Source organism: Schistocerca americana, chromosome 1 (assembly GCF_021461395.2).
Source record: "Schistocerca americana isolate TAMUIC-IGC-003095 chromosome 1, iqSchAmer2.1, whole genome shotgun sequence".
NCBI lineage: Eukaryota > Metazoa > Arthropoda > Insecta > Orthoptera > Acrididae > Schistocerca > Schistocerca americana.
Window position 1 is genome coordinate 552643016 of NC_060119.1, and position 19844 is coordinate 552662859.

The window sequence follows — 19844 nt, forward strand, 5'->3', positions numbered from 1 at the left end:
TAAACACAACAATAAACACAACAGAGACACATAATATACATTCTCTGTCACCATTTACAACAATCTGCCAAAGCTGGTGTAACTTTCCGTTCCCCGACTGTAGAAGTCACGTGGCTTTGAGGCAAAGAACTAGAAGAGCCAAGTTCGGAACACATTTTCATCCGGAAAGGAAGTTACTTAAGGGTTGTTCGACAGAGTGGAAAAGGCGACAATATGAGGACGCGAGATCAGGTGACCAAGGTAGGTGCGGAATGACTTTCCAACCCAACTCCTGTATAGCGTTTTTCGTCAGTCTATCAGGATACTGGAGGGCGTTATCGTGGAGTAGCTTCACTTCACGCAGTCTTCCTGGTCGTTGTTCTGGGAATGCGTCTTCAAGGCGTCTCACTTGTTGGCAACAGATGTCAGCAGTGACGGTTACACCCCTGGTGAAGTAATTTCTAGACCTCTACATCGTCGCTGTTCCACCAGATGCACCACATTATCTTTTATGGATGTGCACAGGTCGTCGTACGGAGAGTCGCTGTTTCGTTTGGGCTCAAACATTCCTTTCTTTTCTTTATGTTAGCATACGATACCATTTCTGGTCACCAGTAACGATACAGGAAAGAACGGTCGATATTGTTCACGAGTCAATTGATGACGAGCAAACAGAGATGCACATATGGTCATTGATGATTTTTGGGATTTTGGCCTAGAGCATGCGGTACCCATACAGCCGATTTTTGAACCTTCCCCACTCCATGCAAATGCCGCAGGATGGTGGAATGATCATAGTTCATAACATTTGCTAGTTCTTAGTACACTGCCGTGAATCATTGTAGATTAAAGCGTTAAACGATCTTCATCAAACCCCGAATGTCTTCCTGAACTTGGAGAATCATTAATGTCAAAGGATCATCTTTAAAATAAGAAAACCATTTCTTGCTGTGTCCTATGGCATTATCCCCATATACGGTGCATATGTTTCCAGCTGCCTCCGCTGCTGTCTCCTCTCTATTAAACTCAAACAGAAGAACATGTCTGAAATGTTCCGACTTTTCCACTTGGCACTGCGTTTTCTAGCGTCCGCAGCTCCACTCACTATCTCCGAATGACAAAATGGCAATATGTAAACTCAAATAGCAACAGTGAGCCGCAAATTATAAATGGCAGTCGATAAATAAAGCCACAACAACAGGAATACCAACATTCAAAACAAAAACGCTGCGAACTTACCCACCAACCTAATGTTTTAATACTCTGACTTGTCGTCTGTAGTTTGTCGCTGAAGATGCGCGTATGAGCCGGTACCAGCCTGGCGTACAAAATATCGAAAACAAGTTCTTTGCAGCCGATGCCAGCTACTAATCATTATGAAGTTCTTAAGATTTAATATAACAGCAAATAAATTTCGCTACTGCTTTCATTAATTTGTAGATGAGAAAATGTCCTTTTATAAAGGGCGAGTCGTACCGATGCACAAGAAAGTTGATTTTAATTTGAACAATAAGTCACCGCTCTAGTTAGCAACGCTACCCTCCTCACTCACAAACATTTCGTTTTATCGGAAATTTTTGGGTTGCTTGCGTGATAGTCACAAACGGAATTTCTTTGTATTCACCCAATCGCAAACAGATTCTGCGCTATAACATTTGACATCCATTTTTTTAGAAACTGAAAGCTATGTGACCTAAATTCCGTCCAGCATCTACACCACAGCTCGTCGAAATCGATGGGACACAGAACTGGGCTTCATCCAGTGCAGCAGCTATCGGTCTTACGCGTATTTTTGTTTTCCAGGTTGTACCGGACGTTCCGAGACTCCAAGTACGTGTACATGCTGCTGGAGGCTTGCTTGGGAGGCGAGGTGTGGACCATTCTCAGGGACAGAGGCTGCTTCGACGATCATACGACTCGTTTCGTCACAGCCTGCGTCGTCGAAGCGTTTGAGTACCTGCACGCCCGAGGCATCATATACCGGGACCTCAAGCCCGAGAACCTCCTGCTAGACACTCAGGGTTACGTCAAACTTGTAAGTTCGCTTCTGCTTAGCTACTTACTGACTTCCGACTACTGATACTAAAGAGTGTATGCGGTCATCAGCGTTGCGCGTAACTATTGCAACCTATATCCGTTTGAAACTGTCTGCTGTATCCAAACCTCAGTCTCACTCTACAATTTTTGTCCGTCTCCCACTTATATTTCCAACGTAACTATTCCTACATGCCTCGAGATATGTCCCATCAAATTATCCCTTCTTTTACTCAAGTTGTGTCCTGTTCTCTCAGGAATGCTATGCAGTAGTTAAGCGATCAACACATTCAATCTTCAGCATTCTTCTACAGCGTCGTATTTCCAAAGCTTCATTTCCCTTCTTGTATATGTTATTTTTTGCCCACGTTTCAGTTCCTAATTAGGTCACACTACAGGCAAATGCTATCAGGATATTTATATTCGATGTTAACATATTTCTAAATGTCTGAAGAGATTTTCTTGCTGTTGCCAGTTTGAATTTTACATTTTTTTTCTTTTGCCGGGCTTAATTATTTTGCTGTTCAAATATTACTTTTAGCTCCTCGTTTCATAACTTAATTTCCCATTATCGTGTGATTTAATTCGATAACAGCTCATGACTTTTGTTTTACTTTTATTGACACCTGTCATTCACTGTAGTGACAAAAAACATGGAACGGCACATTTACCGATGGCGGCAGCATCCCGTACACAAGGCATAAATGAGCAGTGCGTGAGTGGAACTGTCATTTGTACTCAGGTGATTGATGTGAAAGATTTCCGACGTGTTTATGGCCTTACGATGGGAACTAACAGACTTTGAACGCGGAATTGTGGTTGGAGCTAGACGCATGGGACATACCATTCCGGAAATCGTTAGGGAACTCAAAATACCGCGATCCACAGTGTCAAGAGTGTGCTGTGAATACCGCATTTCGGGCATTACCTCTCACCACGGACAGCGCAGTAACAGAATGACTGGAAAACCGTGGCTGGTCAGATGAGTCCCGATTTCAGTTGTTAAGAGCTGATAGTACGGTTTGAGTGTGGCGCAGATGTCACGAAGTGGGGTGGCGTCATAATGGTATGAACTGCTCAAATGGTTCAAATGGCTCTGAGCACTATGGGACTTAACATCTATGGTCATCAGTCCCCTAGAACTTAGAACTACTTAAACCTAACTAACCTAAGGACATCACACAACACCCAGCCATCACGAGGCAGAGAAAATCCCTGACCCCGCCGGGAATCGAACCCGGGAACCCGGGCGTCGGAAGCGAGAACGCTACCGCACGACCACGAGATGTGGGCGGTATGAACTGCGTTTACATGGAATCGACTGGCTCGTCTCGTCCAAAAGAACCGATCGTTGACCGGATATGTTTAACTTCGGCTAGTTGGAGACTGTCTACAGTCATTCATGAACTTCACGTTCCTAAACAACGATAGTATATTTATGGATAACAATGAGCCATGTCAGCGGACCACAACTGGTGATGATTGGTTTTAAGAACATTCTTGACAATTTGCAAATGGTTTGGCCACACAGATGGCCCGACATGAATCCCATCGAACATGGTTCAAATGGCTCTGGGCACTATGGGACTTAACTTCTGAGGTCATCAGTCCCCTAGAACTTAGAACTACTTAAACCTAACTAACCTAAGGACGACACACACGTCCATGCCCGAGGCAGGATTCGAACCTGCGACCGTAGCGGTCGCGCGGTTCCAGACTGAAGCGCCTAGAACCTCTCGGCCACTCCGGCCGGCCTCCCATCGAACATTTTTGGGACATAATCGAGAAGTCAGTGTACAAAATCCCGCACCGGCAACACTTTCGCAATTATGGACGGCTGTCGAGGCAGCATGGCTCAGTATTTCTGCAGGGGACTTCCAACCACTTCTTGAGCCCACATCAAGTCGAGACGCTGCACTAGGCCGGGAGAAAGGCGGTGCGACGAGATATTAGAAGGTATCCCATGACTTCTGTTCCCTCAGCGTAAATTCTAATTTACTTGTAACGCTGTTAGTATCACACGATCATGCTTCAGGAACAATTTGAATAAAAGGATGAAATAAAATAAAAATGAGCAGAGTTCGCCCATTATTAACTTCATTTTTGTGTTGTAGGTGGATTTCGGTTTCTCGAAGAGGCTCGGGTACAGCGCGAAGACCTGGACTTTTTGTGGAACGCCGGAATACGTAGCGCCGGAAATAATACTGAATAAAGGCCACGACCGAGCTGTGGACTACTGGTCGTTGGGTATCCTCATGCATGAGCTCCTGACTGGCACGTAAGTACAATGTTGACATGTTGAATTGATGTTGAGTTCTTCGCAAGCTCCAACACGGTTAAAACACTGTATATACAGTTACCTCTGTCTTGCAGTATCACAGTCACACAGAATACAATTATTTATTTATTTGCTTTTTACATTTAATCAGTTATATAAGTTCTAAAAGATACCATATGTTGCTTATAAAATTGTATTTACAGGGTGATATTGCAAAATGGACACAAACTACGGGAAACAGTCCCTGAGAGAATAAGGAGAAAGAAAGGCAAAACAGACATAAGGCCGGAAATGCGATCGAAGGTTTCAGGCGCTGTGTGTGGCTCATAAAAGATCCTGAGCCAGATGCAATCGCTTGCCCTGTTTCAGAGGTGCCTCTCAGCCACAGAGCGCGGGATTGCGAGTAGTTGCGAGCTCCAATCTTAGGCGCGTAATGGGGCCCCTTAGAGTAATGGCTGCCAAGAAGGGGAAGTTCAGTGTGCACTATGTGTGCAAACAGGCAGGAGCCGTTCCACATGTGGAAAGGCTGCTACCAGACGCCTTGGAGAGCACAGGGTGAAGGTGGTGGCCCATGTCGGAACTAATGATATGTGTCGCTTTGGATCGGAAGAGATTCTCTCTGGTTTCGGGCGGCTAAATCAATTGGTACAGACTGGCCGTCTTACTTGCGAAATGAAGACAGAAATATCAATCTGTAGCATATTCGATAGGATAGACTGAGGACCTTTGGTACAGCGCCAAGTGGAGGATCTAAATCAGAGGCTCTGATGGTTTCGCGATAGTGTAAACAGCAAATCCCTCTATTTGAGCCACAGTGTGGTGGGTTTTTGGGTTCCACTAAATACGTCAGGGTCCATTACACTCAGACAGCGGCTACACAGGTAACAGGGGCAGTGTGGAATGGACGGGACGGTTTTTTAGCTTCGAGGGTATCAGGAATTATAGAAAGGATATCAGTCTGAAAGGGTGCAAGGCAAATTGAGGGCGGGGGTAGACTTAGCAACAACAGGTACTGTAACTGTTGTAGCTGTGTTCAGAAAGAAGCGCTAATAGAAAACGCTGAAGCTCAAATCGTTATAGGTATTGAAAGCTGCTTAAAGCAGAAGACAACTTCAGCCGAAATTTTTTCAAGGGGCCTGTCGGTGTTCAAAAAGGATAGATTAAACGCAGTTAGTGATGGAGCGTTTATTGTTGTTAAAACAAGCTTGCCTTGCAGTAAAATTGATACAGATAGTTCTTGCAAGTTGATATGGGTACAGGGTGTCCTTCATAAGCGTAGTAAATTAATAATTGATGCCGAGTTTGTTTGCGTGGCCATCCTCCGTAGCAAGCACAGAAGTATTTGTTTTGTAAATAAAAAAGCCTCCTCTTGCTTCAGCAAAACAAGTATAACAAATTCTTCCTTTTACCGACCGCCCAGCCTCAGATGATACAGTTGCTGAACAGTTCAAAGAAAAGTTGAATCTCATTTCAAGCAGATGCCCCACTAATGATGGTGACTTCAATCTACCCTCAATATGTTTGCGAAAATACAAGTTCACAGGGGTTGTACGTATAAAATATAGTCCGAAATTCTACTGAATGCTTTCTGCGGAAATTATTTTGAACAATTAATTCAGGGGCCCTCTCGAAGTGTAAATTGTTGCGAAAACAGACTTGACATCTTTGCAACGAATAATTCTGAGCAAATAGGAAGCATTATAACGGTAACAGGAATTCGAGACCACATGAACGTTGTAGCAAGACTGAATACCGTAACATCCAAATCAACCAAAAATAAAAACAAAATGTATCTGTTTAAAAAAGCAGATAAAAATTCGCTTTAGCCTTCCTAAGAGAGAGTCTCCAATTCCTCTCAAACTATGTAACCAAAGACCAGAAAATGTATCGACGGCCTTTAACAGATACAGGGTGTTACAAAAAGGTATGGCCAAACTTTCAGGAAACATTCCTCACACACAAAGAAAGAAAATATGTTATGTGGACATGTGTCCGGAAACGCTTACTTTCCATGTTAGAGCTCATTTTATTACTTCTCTTCAAATCACATTAATCATGGAATGGAAACACACAACAACAGAACGTACCAGCGTGACTTCAAACACTTTGTTACAGAAAATGTTCAAAATGTCCTCCGTTAGCGAGAATGCATACATCCACCCTCCGTCGCATGGAATCCCTGATGCGCTGATGCAGCCCTGGAGAATGGCGTATTGTATCACAGCCGTCCACAATACGAGCACGAAGAGTCTCTACGTTTGGTACCGGGGTTGTGTAGACAAGAGCTTTCAAATGCCCCCATAAATGAAAGTCAAGAGGGTTGAGGTCAGGAGAGCGTGGAGGCCATGAAATTGGTCCGCCTCTACCAATCCATCGGTCACCGAATCTGTTGTTGAGAAGCGTACGAACACTTCGACTGAAATGTGCTCGCGCTCCATCGTGCATGAACCACATGTTGTGACGTACTTGTAAAGGCACATGTTCTAGCAGCACAGGTAGAGTATCCCATATGAAATCATGATAACGTGCTCCATTGAGCGTAGGTGGAAGAACAAACTAAAATGAGCTCTAACATGGAAATTAAGCGTTTCCTGACACATATCCACATAAAATCTTTTCTTTATTTGCGTGTGAGGAATGTTTCCTGAAAGTTTGGCCGTATCTTTTTGTAACACCCTATATCCACCAAATAAGTTATTAAGTGATGGTACTGGTTCCCCATGGTACACAAAACAGGTCGGAACCACTGTTGTGGAAGCAACGAAGAAAGAATGTCAAATTTAAGAGAACACAAATTCTCCTAGATTGGAGGAATCAGACCGTGCACTTGACCCAACAATTTTATATTTAAAGGAAAATATATCCATAAATAATTCCAAGTTTATGTAAATTGTCATCACCGTTACGACTAACAAAACATAATGCTTAATTTCTGACTGATGAATGACGTCACCCACCACGACAGTACTCCATGATAGCTCAAAGTCGACGGATGGTATCAAAGACACAAGTTGACCTAAAAATGGTTCATCAGTAATATTGATTTAGTTTCCAAACAATGCGGTTTTCTTCGAATCAGTTATTATGGAGGAATTTGTGTGCGTTATTTTTCGATTGTGTCATTGTTTACTGGAGTGTGTCTGGTATCGCTGTCTTTGTTTGAACTATATAGGTAAAGCGAAAGATGCTATTTCACTTGTGCGTTTTTTGCATTCTTTTGTCCTGTGTGAGATCATGAGTCTACTTTGCGAATAATGTAAGCTGCCTGTTATTAAATCTTATCTGTGGTTATCTTGTTTGTGAACTATGCTGTTTATTCCAAATATGTCGTGATTTATGAAGGTGTGGTTTTGTGTTATGTGAGAGCTTAAATTATTGATAGAGAAACTAGTAGAGATTAATTTTTTTTTCTCACAAATATTTGGCTGTTTCTTTCCGTCTTTGACACAATTTCCGAGGGTAGGGTTAGGCACGAACTTACGAGCATAGCTTAAATTATTACATGTGAAACGATTAGATTGTAATTATCGTTCTGTTCCTTACAAATATTTGATTGTTTTGTAATGTGGCAAGTTTATTGAGGGTGAGGCTAGCCAGGAACATAAGTGCATAGCTCAGATTGGGGAATACTGAAGACTGGGATCCAATTCGCCGGCTTTGACCAATGACATCACAGATAAGTCACAGACGCTAAGTGACAAACATTTAAAAGCACAAACGAGTGTTCAGAAACTAAGGAATGTAGCCCAGAGAACAGAGATAGTGCATGTACATCACGAAAACCCATAATTGTAAAAGAATCTTGTGTAAAGAAAGAAAAAGAAAAAGGATTTATCAAGTCCACAAAAAATTTAACAGGGCAGGCAGCGAATTGGAAGGTTTCGGGACGAGCACGACCTAAAAACAAAACTACAAACATAGCCGCAAAACCATACAGTAACAAAAATTTCAGGAAAACCAATTACGCAGGACCAAAAATACGACAAACAGAATACCGATATCCTGTTCTTCCACTGAGGAAGAAGATACCAATGTTACCCATGAAGATAAAAGCGACCAATCAAACATTGCTATTACCAACGACTAAAAGAACAACGTATCTATCATTGGTATCCTATTTCTCAAATGACCTATATAGGTCAGCTGAACCGCAAGCTCGTATTACCATCAGCGAAAGGAACAATGTGCCTCAGACCGGTATCCTGGTTGACCTGTGTAGGTCAACTGAAAAACATGATACTAGTATTACCTTACCAACGTCGTGAGTGAAACTAGTCGTGATGTAATTTATAATTTTGGTTTTTACAAACATTTAGCTTTTTTTCGAATGTGACATCATGGAGGCGCTTTGTATATAAAATCGATTGTTTTATAGGGGTCGTGTTGTTGATACCGGTGGCTCACTCTTGTGGTGGATTTCTGTTTTCATTAAGTGGATTGTATTAATGATTATGCTGAATGGTATCGATTCTTTGGTATTTATTAGTTATATATTTGTTATCAGTTTTTGACTTGTTAATTTTCGTTTGTAGTGCGATTTCAGTTTTTTAATATATTCTCTCTCGGTTTATTGTGGACTAATTTTTTGTGCTATTTTTAGATTATGTCGTTGTTTTGTGGGGGTGTGTATGGTAACCTTGTCTTCGTTTGAGCTATATACGTCAAGCAAAAAATTCCGTTCCAATTGTGTGTATTTACATCTTTTGTTTGTTCATTCTGACGGAATATATGTGTGTTTTTTCGATCATGCGGTTGTTTTGTAGGGGCGTGGGGGACTGCTGTATTTGTTCGAGCTGTGATATTTTACTCGTTGGATTTGACTGGTGTCGCAACTGTGTCACACCGTGTGAATTGGTGGATGGCGGGCGTAGTTGAAGGGGCGTGTTGTAATGCTAAAATGTGTTTTACTAATGTAATAATATGAAATGATTTTTGTCGTATTGTTAACGTTATTTGCAGTTGCGAGTTTTTATACACGAATTGCCATCAGTTTATGTTCACATAGTTATAAGAGTGATAGAATCACAACACTGCTGTAAGAATACCTAATTAATAATGTTCGTCCCACAGTAAGGAGGACTTCCTAATGAATGACTAGCAATGATCTAAGTGAGACGTTGTCCTATTCACATAACAGGAATATTTCGGTCAGGAGCACTCTTATTTACACGGAAAATATGGTCCTCTATATGTGTTGCTAATGTAATGTAGCTTTTGCTTAAACATAAAGACAACATTTAACACTTTTGAAAGAAGATAAAAGTGTTAGCTGCGTCACTGCTGGAACATACTCGGCAGTCTGCGATCTGATTCACCTAAAATTCTGGAAAATCTTATTAGTAGTACTTCCGTAATAACTCGTCGTGAATAACGACGTAGTTTTTCTCTGAATAAGCTGGCCATTGCGGCCGTATTTAAACAAATTATTAATCCAGGCAGTAATGGTTGCCAACAAGGAAACCTCCGTCTGAAATTAATGCTGCAAAAACTCGGAGAGAAGATGTTAACTTCTGTTGTTTTTGTTGTGGTCTTCAGTCCTGAGACTGGTTTGATGCAGCTCTCCATGCTACTCTATACTGTGCAAGATTATTCATCTCCCAGTACCTACTGCAACCTACATCCTTCTGAATCTGCTTAGTGTATTCGTCTCTTGGTCTCCCTCTGCGATTTTTACCCTCCACGCAGCCCTTCAATACTAAACTGGTGATCCCTTGATGCCTCAGAACATGTCCTACCAACCGATCCCTTCTTCTAGTCAAGTTGAGCCACAAGTTTCTCTTCTCCCCAATTCTGCTCAACACCTCCTCGTTAGTTATGTGATCTACCCACCTAATCTTCAGCATTCTTCTGTAGCACCACATTTCGAAAGCTTCTATTCTCTTCTTGTCCAAACTATTTATCGTCCACGTTTCACTCCCATACATGGCTACACTCCATACAAATACTTTCAGAAACGACTTCCTGACACTTAAATCTATACTCGATGTTAACAAATTTCTCTTCTTCGGAAACGCTTTCCTTGCCATTGCCAGTCCTCATTTTATATTCTCTCTACTTCGACCATTATCGGTTATTTTGCTCTGCAAATAGCAAAACTCATCTACTTCTTCTTCTTCTTCTTCTTCTTCATCTTATTCTTCTTGCGTTACGGCCTTTGTTGGACCACGGGTAGCCCCTTCGTGGACTGCATTTTCCTCTTCTTCACCCAGAACCTCTTCGTTCTTTCTCTTCTTCTCTACCGCTCCTCTTCCGAGATCTTCAGTGTCCGTTTCTCCTGTCGGCTCCACTGGTGACACTCTAATCTTTTCCTGTATTCTTCTCTGTCATTGATCTCCGGCATATTGGTCGGTGAATATTTGTTCCTCTAATTTTCCTTTCCTTCGACCTTGATCCCCAGTTCCAACCAGTCCTTCCGAAGTTCAACAGCCCACTTGGTTCCTGTCTTTCCCCTTGTCCTCCCTGTTGTTTCCCACACTCTCTTCGTCATTCTCTCCATACTCATCTACTACTTTAAGTGTCTCATTTCCTAATCTAATTCCCTCAGCATCACCCGACTTAATTCGACTACATTCCATTATCCTCGTTTTGCTTTTGTTGATGTTCATCTTATATCCTCCTTTCAAGACACTGTCCATTCCGTTCAACAGCTCTTCCAAGTCCTTTGCTGTCTCTGACAGAATTACAGTGTCATCGGCGAACCTCAAAGTTTTTATTTCTTCTCCATGGATTTTAATACCTACTCCGAACTTTTCTTTTGTTTCCTTTATTGCTTGCTCAATATACAGATTGAATAACATCGGGGATAGGCTACAACCCTGCCTCACTCCCTTCCCAACGACTGCTTCCCTTTCATGCCCCTCGGCTCTTATAACTCCCATCTGGTTTTTGTATAAATTGTAAACAGCCTTTCTCTCCCTGTATTTTACCCTTGCCACCTTCACAATTTGAAAGAGAGTATACCAGTCAACATTGTCAAAAGCTTTCTCTATGTCTACAAATGCTAGAAACGTAGGTTTGCCTTTCCTTGATCTATCTTCTAAGATAAGTCGTAGGGTCAGTATTACCTCACGTGTTCCAACATTTATATAACTTTATATTAACTCCTATATAAGTAAAATCACATATCACTTTAAAAAAGTTATATTTTGAAGATAACAAATACCTAATTTCCAGCAGTACAGAACTTTTCTCAACCTAGTAAAATACACACATCCAGATATTACTAGTCTGCGCATCAATAAGACACAAAGCAGAATGATCAAAAAGAAGACCATAGTCTATCACATTGCAAAAGAAACAAGTCTCTTTAAGTATTGTTTGGTTTGGTCGCATCATAGATGCGACTTGTATATCCATTCGCAAACTCCTATAAAATTCCTGTGTCCCACGTCTCTCATTTTTACGTCATTTTGACACAATTCACATACATTTTGCACTAAATTTTTCTAGATGTTGAAGTAAGCATGGACATACTATTGTGGTGGATGTTTGAGTCTTGGTTTCGTTTGTAGCAACGGTGTCGGAGCCTTTCGTAGTCATTTATTTTTCGCTTTTGAGCCACCAGCTTTCGTTCTTAGTTTGTTCATTCTTTGGATTGAACGTTGTTTGTCTTTTAAACAGTTTTTCTTCAAGCTGTCATTGACTATTTTCATTGTCTGTAGTACGGTTGGTACGTTGTTCACATTTCAGTGATTTATTTTAATTTTTTGCAGTTACATTTCACTTTTTCCTTTCTTCTTTTTCTACATTTTGAGCTGTCAGTCCACGTTGGTTGATATCTCTTTCAAAGAGAATTGTGTGAGTTTGTCATTTTTTTGTATGTTGTTTTCCTTGAAGTTGTGTCTGTACGTTCATTTGCTTGCCGAACAGTTCGTTTTTGAAAGTTCTTGTTCTCCTTTAAGAGGAGACAATTTTTTGTTTTTTAATTTACTTTTCGTGTTTGAGCTGCCAGTTCCCTTTTCAAGATTCATGGTTATTTAGATTTAATGTTGCGTATTTGTCCGTTTGTTTGTAGACATGGAACTGACTTTGAAAATGTGTTCGAGGGCGCTCAGCATTTCTATGGGCGAAGACGTCCATATTGAGATTAGAGTTTTCCAGGGTATTGGGCTTAGTGCCAAAAGTATGATCTGTCGGCAATACAGGCAATTTATGAAGTTGTCTCGAGTTCCTCCGGCTCGGACAAGAGACCTACACTTGTGGATATGTAAACGAGATAACGTGAGAGATTCCTGGATCGAGAAATCTACGTTGGCCTTGCGTGATGTACTTGTGAAGTATTGTTGGTCTCGTAGGCATCCCCTGTGGTAGTGTTCGCATGAGAGTGATGTGAGTAGCAGGTGTGTTTTGGACTGGTGTTCATTCTGTAGGGAAGTTTGTAGTGAACTCAATTAGAGGATCTTTAGGAGGCCCGAATGCATGAGTGGTAGTGTGATATGTCGAAACTTGGGAATTGCGAGGCGGAGTGGCTTCTGTGAATTAAGGTCTGGGAGTTCTGTTGTTTTCGTTGGTGGTGTTCATATATTATTTTGAAGGTTGTGAGTCAGCGTACAGAACGGGCTTTGGTGAGATTAATTGAGCAATATGTTGATAAGGCTCTGATATTATTTCAGATTGTTTTTCTACTGGGAGGTAGTGGTTGCACTCGTCTGGCAGTTAACCATAGTTTCGAAATTAAAAATTACGAAACGGGCCATGTCTTTGTTGGTATCCTTCTTTTGTCGCTTATGTTCTTTAGATTTGTGCCTGTTGCTTTTATATGTAAATTGTTGTTTTCATTTGGGTATTTTGTTGAACATGGATATTTGTGAGTGGGTGTGTGGGTGGTGATTACATGGAGGTGGAGAGGCATAGTTCTTTCGGGCGATTTTCTCTCTCTCTCTCTCTCTCTCTCTCTCTCTCTCTCTCTCCCCGTCCCTCTCCCTCCATCCTTCCCTGTGTGTGTGTATGTGTGTGTGTGTGTGTGTGTGTGTGTGTGTGTGTGTGTGTGTGTGTGTGCGTGTGTTTGGTAGCCAACCTACGATAATTTGGAGTTGACTACGCTTCAAGGGGAATTTATTTGAGGTAATGGTTTTCAGGTTCGTGTTTGGTTACTTTCATTTAGAGGGGCTGTTTTTGGTAAGTATGTATGTGTTTCAGTTATTCAGGATCATTCAAAAAAAAAAATTACAAACTGTCATACCGGGTATACAACAAGGTTCAGTAATCACATAGGAACCGAGGGTCACAAAGACCATCCAGGGCTACTAAATGGCGCTGCAGTTATTTAGACACCTGATACAAATGGACACCCACTACAAGAGATGCTCAAAGTTTTGTCCAGATCCGTCAAAGCACGCCTGACATCGATGCTGCGTTGAACGGCGCATCGTCTCAAAGATATCTGGTGTCTCTCAAAGAGGTCCTGCTGCCCCAGCAGTGCTGCACAGTCGGTCCTCCGGCGATGTAACGGGTGTTTCATACACAAGGCCTTTCAGATACCCCCACAGGAAAAAAAGGACTGGGGACAGATCACGTGATCGTGGTGGCCATGCGACTGGTCACCGCAATCATTCGAACGACTGCGAAAGTTTGCCTGCAGATGTGCGCTCATTTGTTTGCTGAAATGCGCTGGGGCTCCGTCGTTCTGAAATCGAAGGCGGCGACGAATAGGTATGGAAAAATCGTTTGGCAACAAAAAAAATGGTTCAAATGGCTCTGAGCACTATGGGACTCAACATCTTAGGTCATAAGTCCCCTAGAACTTAGAACTACTTAAACCTAACCAACCTAAGGACATCACACACACCCATGCCAGAGGCAGGATTCGAACCTGCGACAGTAGCAGTCCCGCGGTTCCGGACTGCAGCGCCAGAGCCGCACGGCCACCGCGGCCGGCGTTTGGCAACGGCCCAATTAAACAGTCTCCTACGGTGCCAGCCCACACGATATCAGTAAATTTGCGTTGTGACGCATGCCTATGTGTAGCATGTGGATTCACATCCGCTCACGTACACAGGTCATGAACTTCATCACATCCTCGTTCATGTAATTGTTGAATCATTTGACTTAGGCCCAATGGAGAGAAGAAATTTTGTGGTCGTAGCCCCCTGCAATTCGAAAGCATCACCTTACCCGAAGTGATACAAGTGTGTTTATTGTGAAGGGTTATTCGCAGCCTCATCGGTGAAGAGGACTGTCGCTGTAAATCTTCGGTCTGCAGCGGATTCCCGCAGAAACCAGCGCGCAAATCGCATGCGCTTGTTGTAGACCCCCAGTTGCAATGCCTGAAACAGATGCAGTCCTTCGTCATGCACAAGGCGCCAGACGGGGGTTTGGGGGATGACAGTGAAGCGGGATACACCTCGCGTACTTGTTGGCTACGTATGCTGCACCCTTTCAAGAACGCTTTCTTCCGTATTGCTCACTGGCGACCAGCATCCGGCTTGTGCACATGGAACGAGCCTGTTTCACACAATTGGCAATACAAGATGACGAATACTGTGTAGCACAGCATCTTTCTATCGGGATATTTCGCATGATACAATCGCACGGCTTCTCGTCCACTGCAGTTGGACGCCCCATAAATCAAATACATCTCAGCCACTTCACAGTAAGTTGTTTTCCTAACGCTTGCAAGGCGTGAATGGCGACGGTCTCTGCACGCTCCGGCCGTGTTTGTATAGCAACGTCCTCTCGTGACCGCAGCGCCGTCTCATGGCGTTTGTGATCCCGGTTCCTGCGTGATTACTGATCCTTGTTGTATGTCCGATGTGCCTTGTCATTTTGTAAACGTTTCCTTTAATCACCCTGTATAGGCCTAATGAAAACTGCGGTATTGGTTTTCACGGTTCGGTGTGGGGTCCCGGTATCGCTATCTTTGTTTCAGCTGTATATGTCATGCGAAAAATTTTAATCCAGTTTTTTTTTTTTTTTTTTTTTTTTTTTTTTTTTTTTTTTTTTTTTTTTTTGCGGGGAAGGGTAGAGGAGGACAGGGTGGCTGGGGTGTGTCTGGTATCGCTGTCTTCGTTTGACCTACACAGGTCAACAGAATTATTGTATACCAAATTTTTATTTTCTGTATTTTTTTCGTACGGTTTACTCTAGACGAATTCATATCGCGTAATTTTTAGATTTTTTTTGGTTGCTTTGGAATGACCGTACGTGTTTATTAATGTGGTGTCACCGCCAGACACCACACTTGCTAGGTGGTAGCCTTTAAATCGGCCGCGGTCCGTTAGTATACGTCGGACCCGCGTGTCGCCACTGTCAGTGATTGCAGACTGAGCGCCGCCACACGGCAGGTCTAGAGACACTTCCTAGCACTCGCCCAGTTGTACAGCCGACTTTGCTAGCGATGGTTCACTGACAAATTACGCTCTCATTTGCCGAGACGATAGTTAGCATAGCCTTCAGCTACGTCATTTTCTACGACCTAGCAAGGCGCCATTATCATTTGCTATTTATCTTGTGATGCATGTACCGTCAGACCGATGTTCACCAATTATGGATTAAAGTTAAGTATTCCAGAAGCTACGTACTTTTTTTACTAGACGCAACTCCTTTACTGTTCCAGACCTCACGCCAGCCTGCGTGAGCTTAAACGCGTGCCTTTCGGCTACCTCCTAGTGGCTTGGCTGTCTTGCCAAGTCACAACAATTAACTTTTTTAATTTGTCCCCACCCATTCCCCCTCATTGCGACGGTTATTCCTTTAATTTCATTTTAGTAGCTTACTGAGACACTTCGTTTGTTTTTATAATTGTCTTAGACCGTAATGCTATATCTTGCGATCATCATCTTGAAATATGTAATTGGCCTATTATTAAATGTTTTTCGTGGTCGTCTTAGTAACGCATGTAAACTATGCTGTTAATTTGAAACATGACGTCATGAGTCAAAATGTCATTGTTAGGTAAAAGCAGACGATGGAATCAGACCTTGATTATTTCCAAATTCTTACCTGGTGTGCTAGTTGCTTTGAGACTCAGAGACTCAATTTTTATTTTATATGACTGCTTTGCTTTATTTCGACACTTCATTTCGTTGATTGGTGCGGTTTTTTATGTGTATTGATATTGCTTTTTGGCTTTTTGCACTGGTGTCGATCTTTGAAGTCGAGCTATGCAGGTCAAGTGAATGCTTTCGATGCCTGTTAACTTTGTCCGCGCTAATTGTGTATTCTTTCCGTATTTGAAAGCAACCATTCTATAGCATCGTGTTTTCTGCTTGTTTCGTTTTGTATATTTGGGTACTGTTGTGAGTTAGCGGTTATAGCAGTTTGACTCAGATCAAAACCTCCAATATCCCTTGGTAATCACATTAGTTCCTATATTTATTATTAAATATCTGTGCTATTCTGTATTTCATGTCTATACTTCGATGCCTTGAGAATGGATAATGTCATTGCTCGCCATTTATAAATCATGTTTTGTTGCATTTTGGAGCTTGTTATGATGGCATTGCTCAAAAGCAATGGTAGTATTCAAGGATCTGTTATATCAAAATTTTTATTTGATTTTAAAACTAACATTATTGAATAACATTTCATTACAAACACTAAGTAAGTTACTTTAGCTGTGTGGTGTGTCCAGTGTTCACCACCTCTCTTGCAAATGTTATGTTGTGCATATACTAAATTGTGCCAAAAATTAAGACCAGTCTTGGCACACTCTTCTGTTGACAAGCAGTTTACTTCTGAAATCTCCAGCCAAACTTATACAGTTCAACAAATATCTCGTTTTAGTCCTTGTAGTCCTTCGTCCTCTTGCAGTACCAGTAGCTTCAGATACATATTTGGCGAAGCAGGTTACCCGTCCCTGCCAATGTCAGCACCAAACAAAATTTAATAAAGCCATTCTTAAACTAAAAAAGAAATTATTTCTTCAGTGAAGTCATAAACTTTACACAAAGTAATCTCCCAGCCGACTGGGACCTTATAAAATGTTTCAAAATTTTCAGGAAACGTTTGCAATGAACGAATGTTGTACTTTCAAATTATTCCTGAAAGATTTTAAGCTGCTGTGAAAGCTAAACACAACCTGCTTGTGTACTTGCAGATTTGCCAAGTCAAGAAGAGCTACACTTGGCTTGGTAAGATCGCATGAAGACGCAAGTCGCGTTGTGACTACCCCTGGATTAATACCTCTTAAATGACAAAGAATGAAGACACTTCATTGAAACTTGGAAAATTTTTTTACAGGAGTGATTATGTAGGATAACAGGGGCACAGTACAGAATTTTTCACTCTGTGTGTCAAATTGTAGAAGGTTGCCTCACTCATTTCAGATTATTGTTATTGCATTTAACATTTTCATTGTTAGTATTTTAAAACTTGTAATTTTCTCGTCTTTGTTTTCACCTTTGTTGCACTCAATGGTAACACAGCAAACATTTTGCAGGCCGCCGTTCACTGCAGCTGATCCTATGAAGACGTATAACATAATTCTGAAGGGAATCGACATGGTGGACTTCCCTCGGCACATCACGCGAGCTGCACAAAGTTTGATTAAGCGACTGTGTCGTGACGCCCCCTCCGAGAGGCTTGGCTACCAGCGAGGAGGCATTCAGGACATCAAGAAGCACAAGTGGGTATCTCTTTGCTTCTCATAAATACGAACCTGCGCTTGAAGCACGAAGTGCTGGAAAATCAACGCTTTTGTCAACTTTTAATTTTCAGGTGGTTCCAGGGCTTTGACTGGGAAGGCCTAAGGCATAGAACGTTACCAGCTCCCATTGTCCAACAGGTGAGTTGCACTATTATGCTCATACCATATGTCTGTTATTAGCTGTCCATCATCTTTGCTGTCCAACTCACTAGCTGGTGGTGATGTGGAGAGGTACACCAAACACACGGTGGTGTACCCAACTTTTTCACTGCAAATAACTTTTGACTTGTTAGGAAATTTGTAGTCTCGATTTGTAGTCTCAGCCTTTTTGAACCGAGAGCATTCATGCCACCTTAGAACTCTTAGAACTGTGGCCGCCACAACTTTCCTCCATATCGGCCGCTAACACCTTAAGTACTAATCCCAGAGCTATATTTAGAAAACCTTGCTCTATGCCAAGTATTGCCATAATCGCATCTGAAAAATGGCGAATTTTTATGGATAACAACTTCATTTTAAGAGAAATTGAATGTGTCCAAAATCATTATTAATAATTTCAGTCATTGTTTCGAAGTTTACATTTTCCAAATTATATCAGAGACCTGAAAACATAAATTGGCTTACCCACTTTGCCTATGTGCAATATTTCAAAGTGATCACTAAATTTGATAGGCCTTTATTGCTTAATTTGGAAATATGTTTACACAAAGATATAATAATGGCAATTATTCATTTTTTAAGCGAAGGAAGAATCCTTTGGGCAGCACTTTCTCTCTGCCAGCTCGAGGAAATATGTTCCAAAATGTACTATGGATGTCACTGATTAGATGCCATAGATTTTCTCTGTGCTTCACCAGATACAGGCATGTACGAAGGGTTCCTAAAAGTATGTTCCAATCTGTCGCAAAATGGAAACCACAGTGAAAATCCGATTAAGCTTTGCACAGATGTGTTGTGCAGTGTCTCTAGTATGCCCGTCGATCATCTCATGCATTTTGCAGTTCTGAGTACACAGTCAGCACTTAAAGATGCCTAGAAATTAGTGCCACTCGTCAAGTATGGGTGTCTGCCGAGAGATGTCACCTGATTTAAATGCAGTCCCACATAGCGCAAATGTCAGGCTTTTCCTTCGTGACTTGTCTAGGCCACACACTGCATAAACAATGAAGACGTTCCTGCAGCATTTCTGTGGGAAATGTTTGGTCACTCACCACACAGCCAGGACAAGGCTCCCTCTGGTTTTCATCTCTGCTGACTGTGAAGACAACATTTTGGCCCGGACAATGAGCTGCAGACCAGCACAGAGAATTGGCAAAAGGCACAGACGGCTGCCTTCTATGGCGATGGTATTGCAAAGTTGGTACAACGCAGCAATAAATGTCTATATCGGAACGGCGACTTTGTAGAGAAGTAGCTGGAAGGTGTACCGTAGCTGTTGTTGTTGTTGTTGTTGTTGTTGTGGTCTTCAGTCCTGAGACTGGTTTGATGCAGCTCTCCATGCTACTCTCTCCTGTGCAAGCTTCATCTCTCAGTACCTACTGCAGCCTACGTCCTTCTGAATCTGCTTAGTGTATTCATCTCTTGGTCTCCCTCTACTATTTTTACCCTCCACGCTGCCCTCCAGTACTAAATTGGTGATCCCTTGATGCCTCAGAACATGTCCTACCAACCGATCCCTTCTTCTGGTCAAGTTGTGCCACAAACTCCTATTATCCCCAATTTAGCTAGCTGCTGCAAGTAAAAATTTTTATTTTTCCCTGAGGTTTCCTATTCACAACCGATCGAACTTTACTTTCTGGGCAACCCTCATGGTATATAACAAACACATGGTTCCATCAGACTCACCACTGATGCTTCACTGTTGATAAATGAGTAGTATGTACGAGGCTCTTCGGGAAATTTCCTTGGAATTTTGCATGAGTGTGAGCTCATCCACTTCGAGGGCTGATTTTACAGTGGTTTGTAGCA

The 19844-nt window shown here is 42.0% G+C and overlaps 1 protein-coding gene across 2 annotated transcripts in view; it reads left to right on the plus strand.

The window, feature by feature from the left end:
* Nucleotides 1-19844, plus strand: part of LOC124606087 (cGMP-dependent protein kinase, isozyme 1) — a 583031-nt gene that overhangs the window by 506598 nt on the left and 56589 nt on the right. For both annotated transcript variants that reach the window (XM_047138062.1, XM_047138056.1), the window contains exons 8-11: nucleotides 1783-2014; nucleotides 4128-4291; nucleotides 17670-17855; nucleotides 17948-18014. In XM_047138062.1, coding sequence (XP_046994018.1) covers nucleotides 1783-2014; nucleotides 4128-4291; nucleotides 17670-17855; nucleotides 17948-18014 — 649 coding nt within the window. The remainder of the gene's footprint in view (nucleotides 1-1782; nucleotides 2015-4127; nucleotides 4292-17669; nucleotides 17856-17947; nucleotides 18015-19844) is intronic.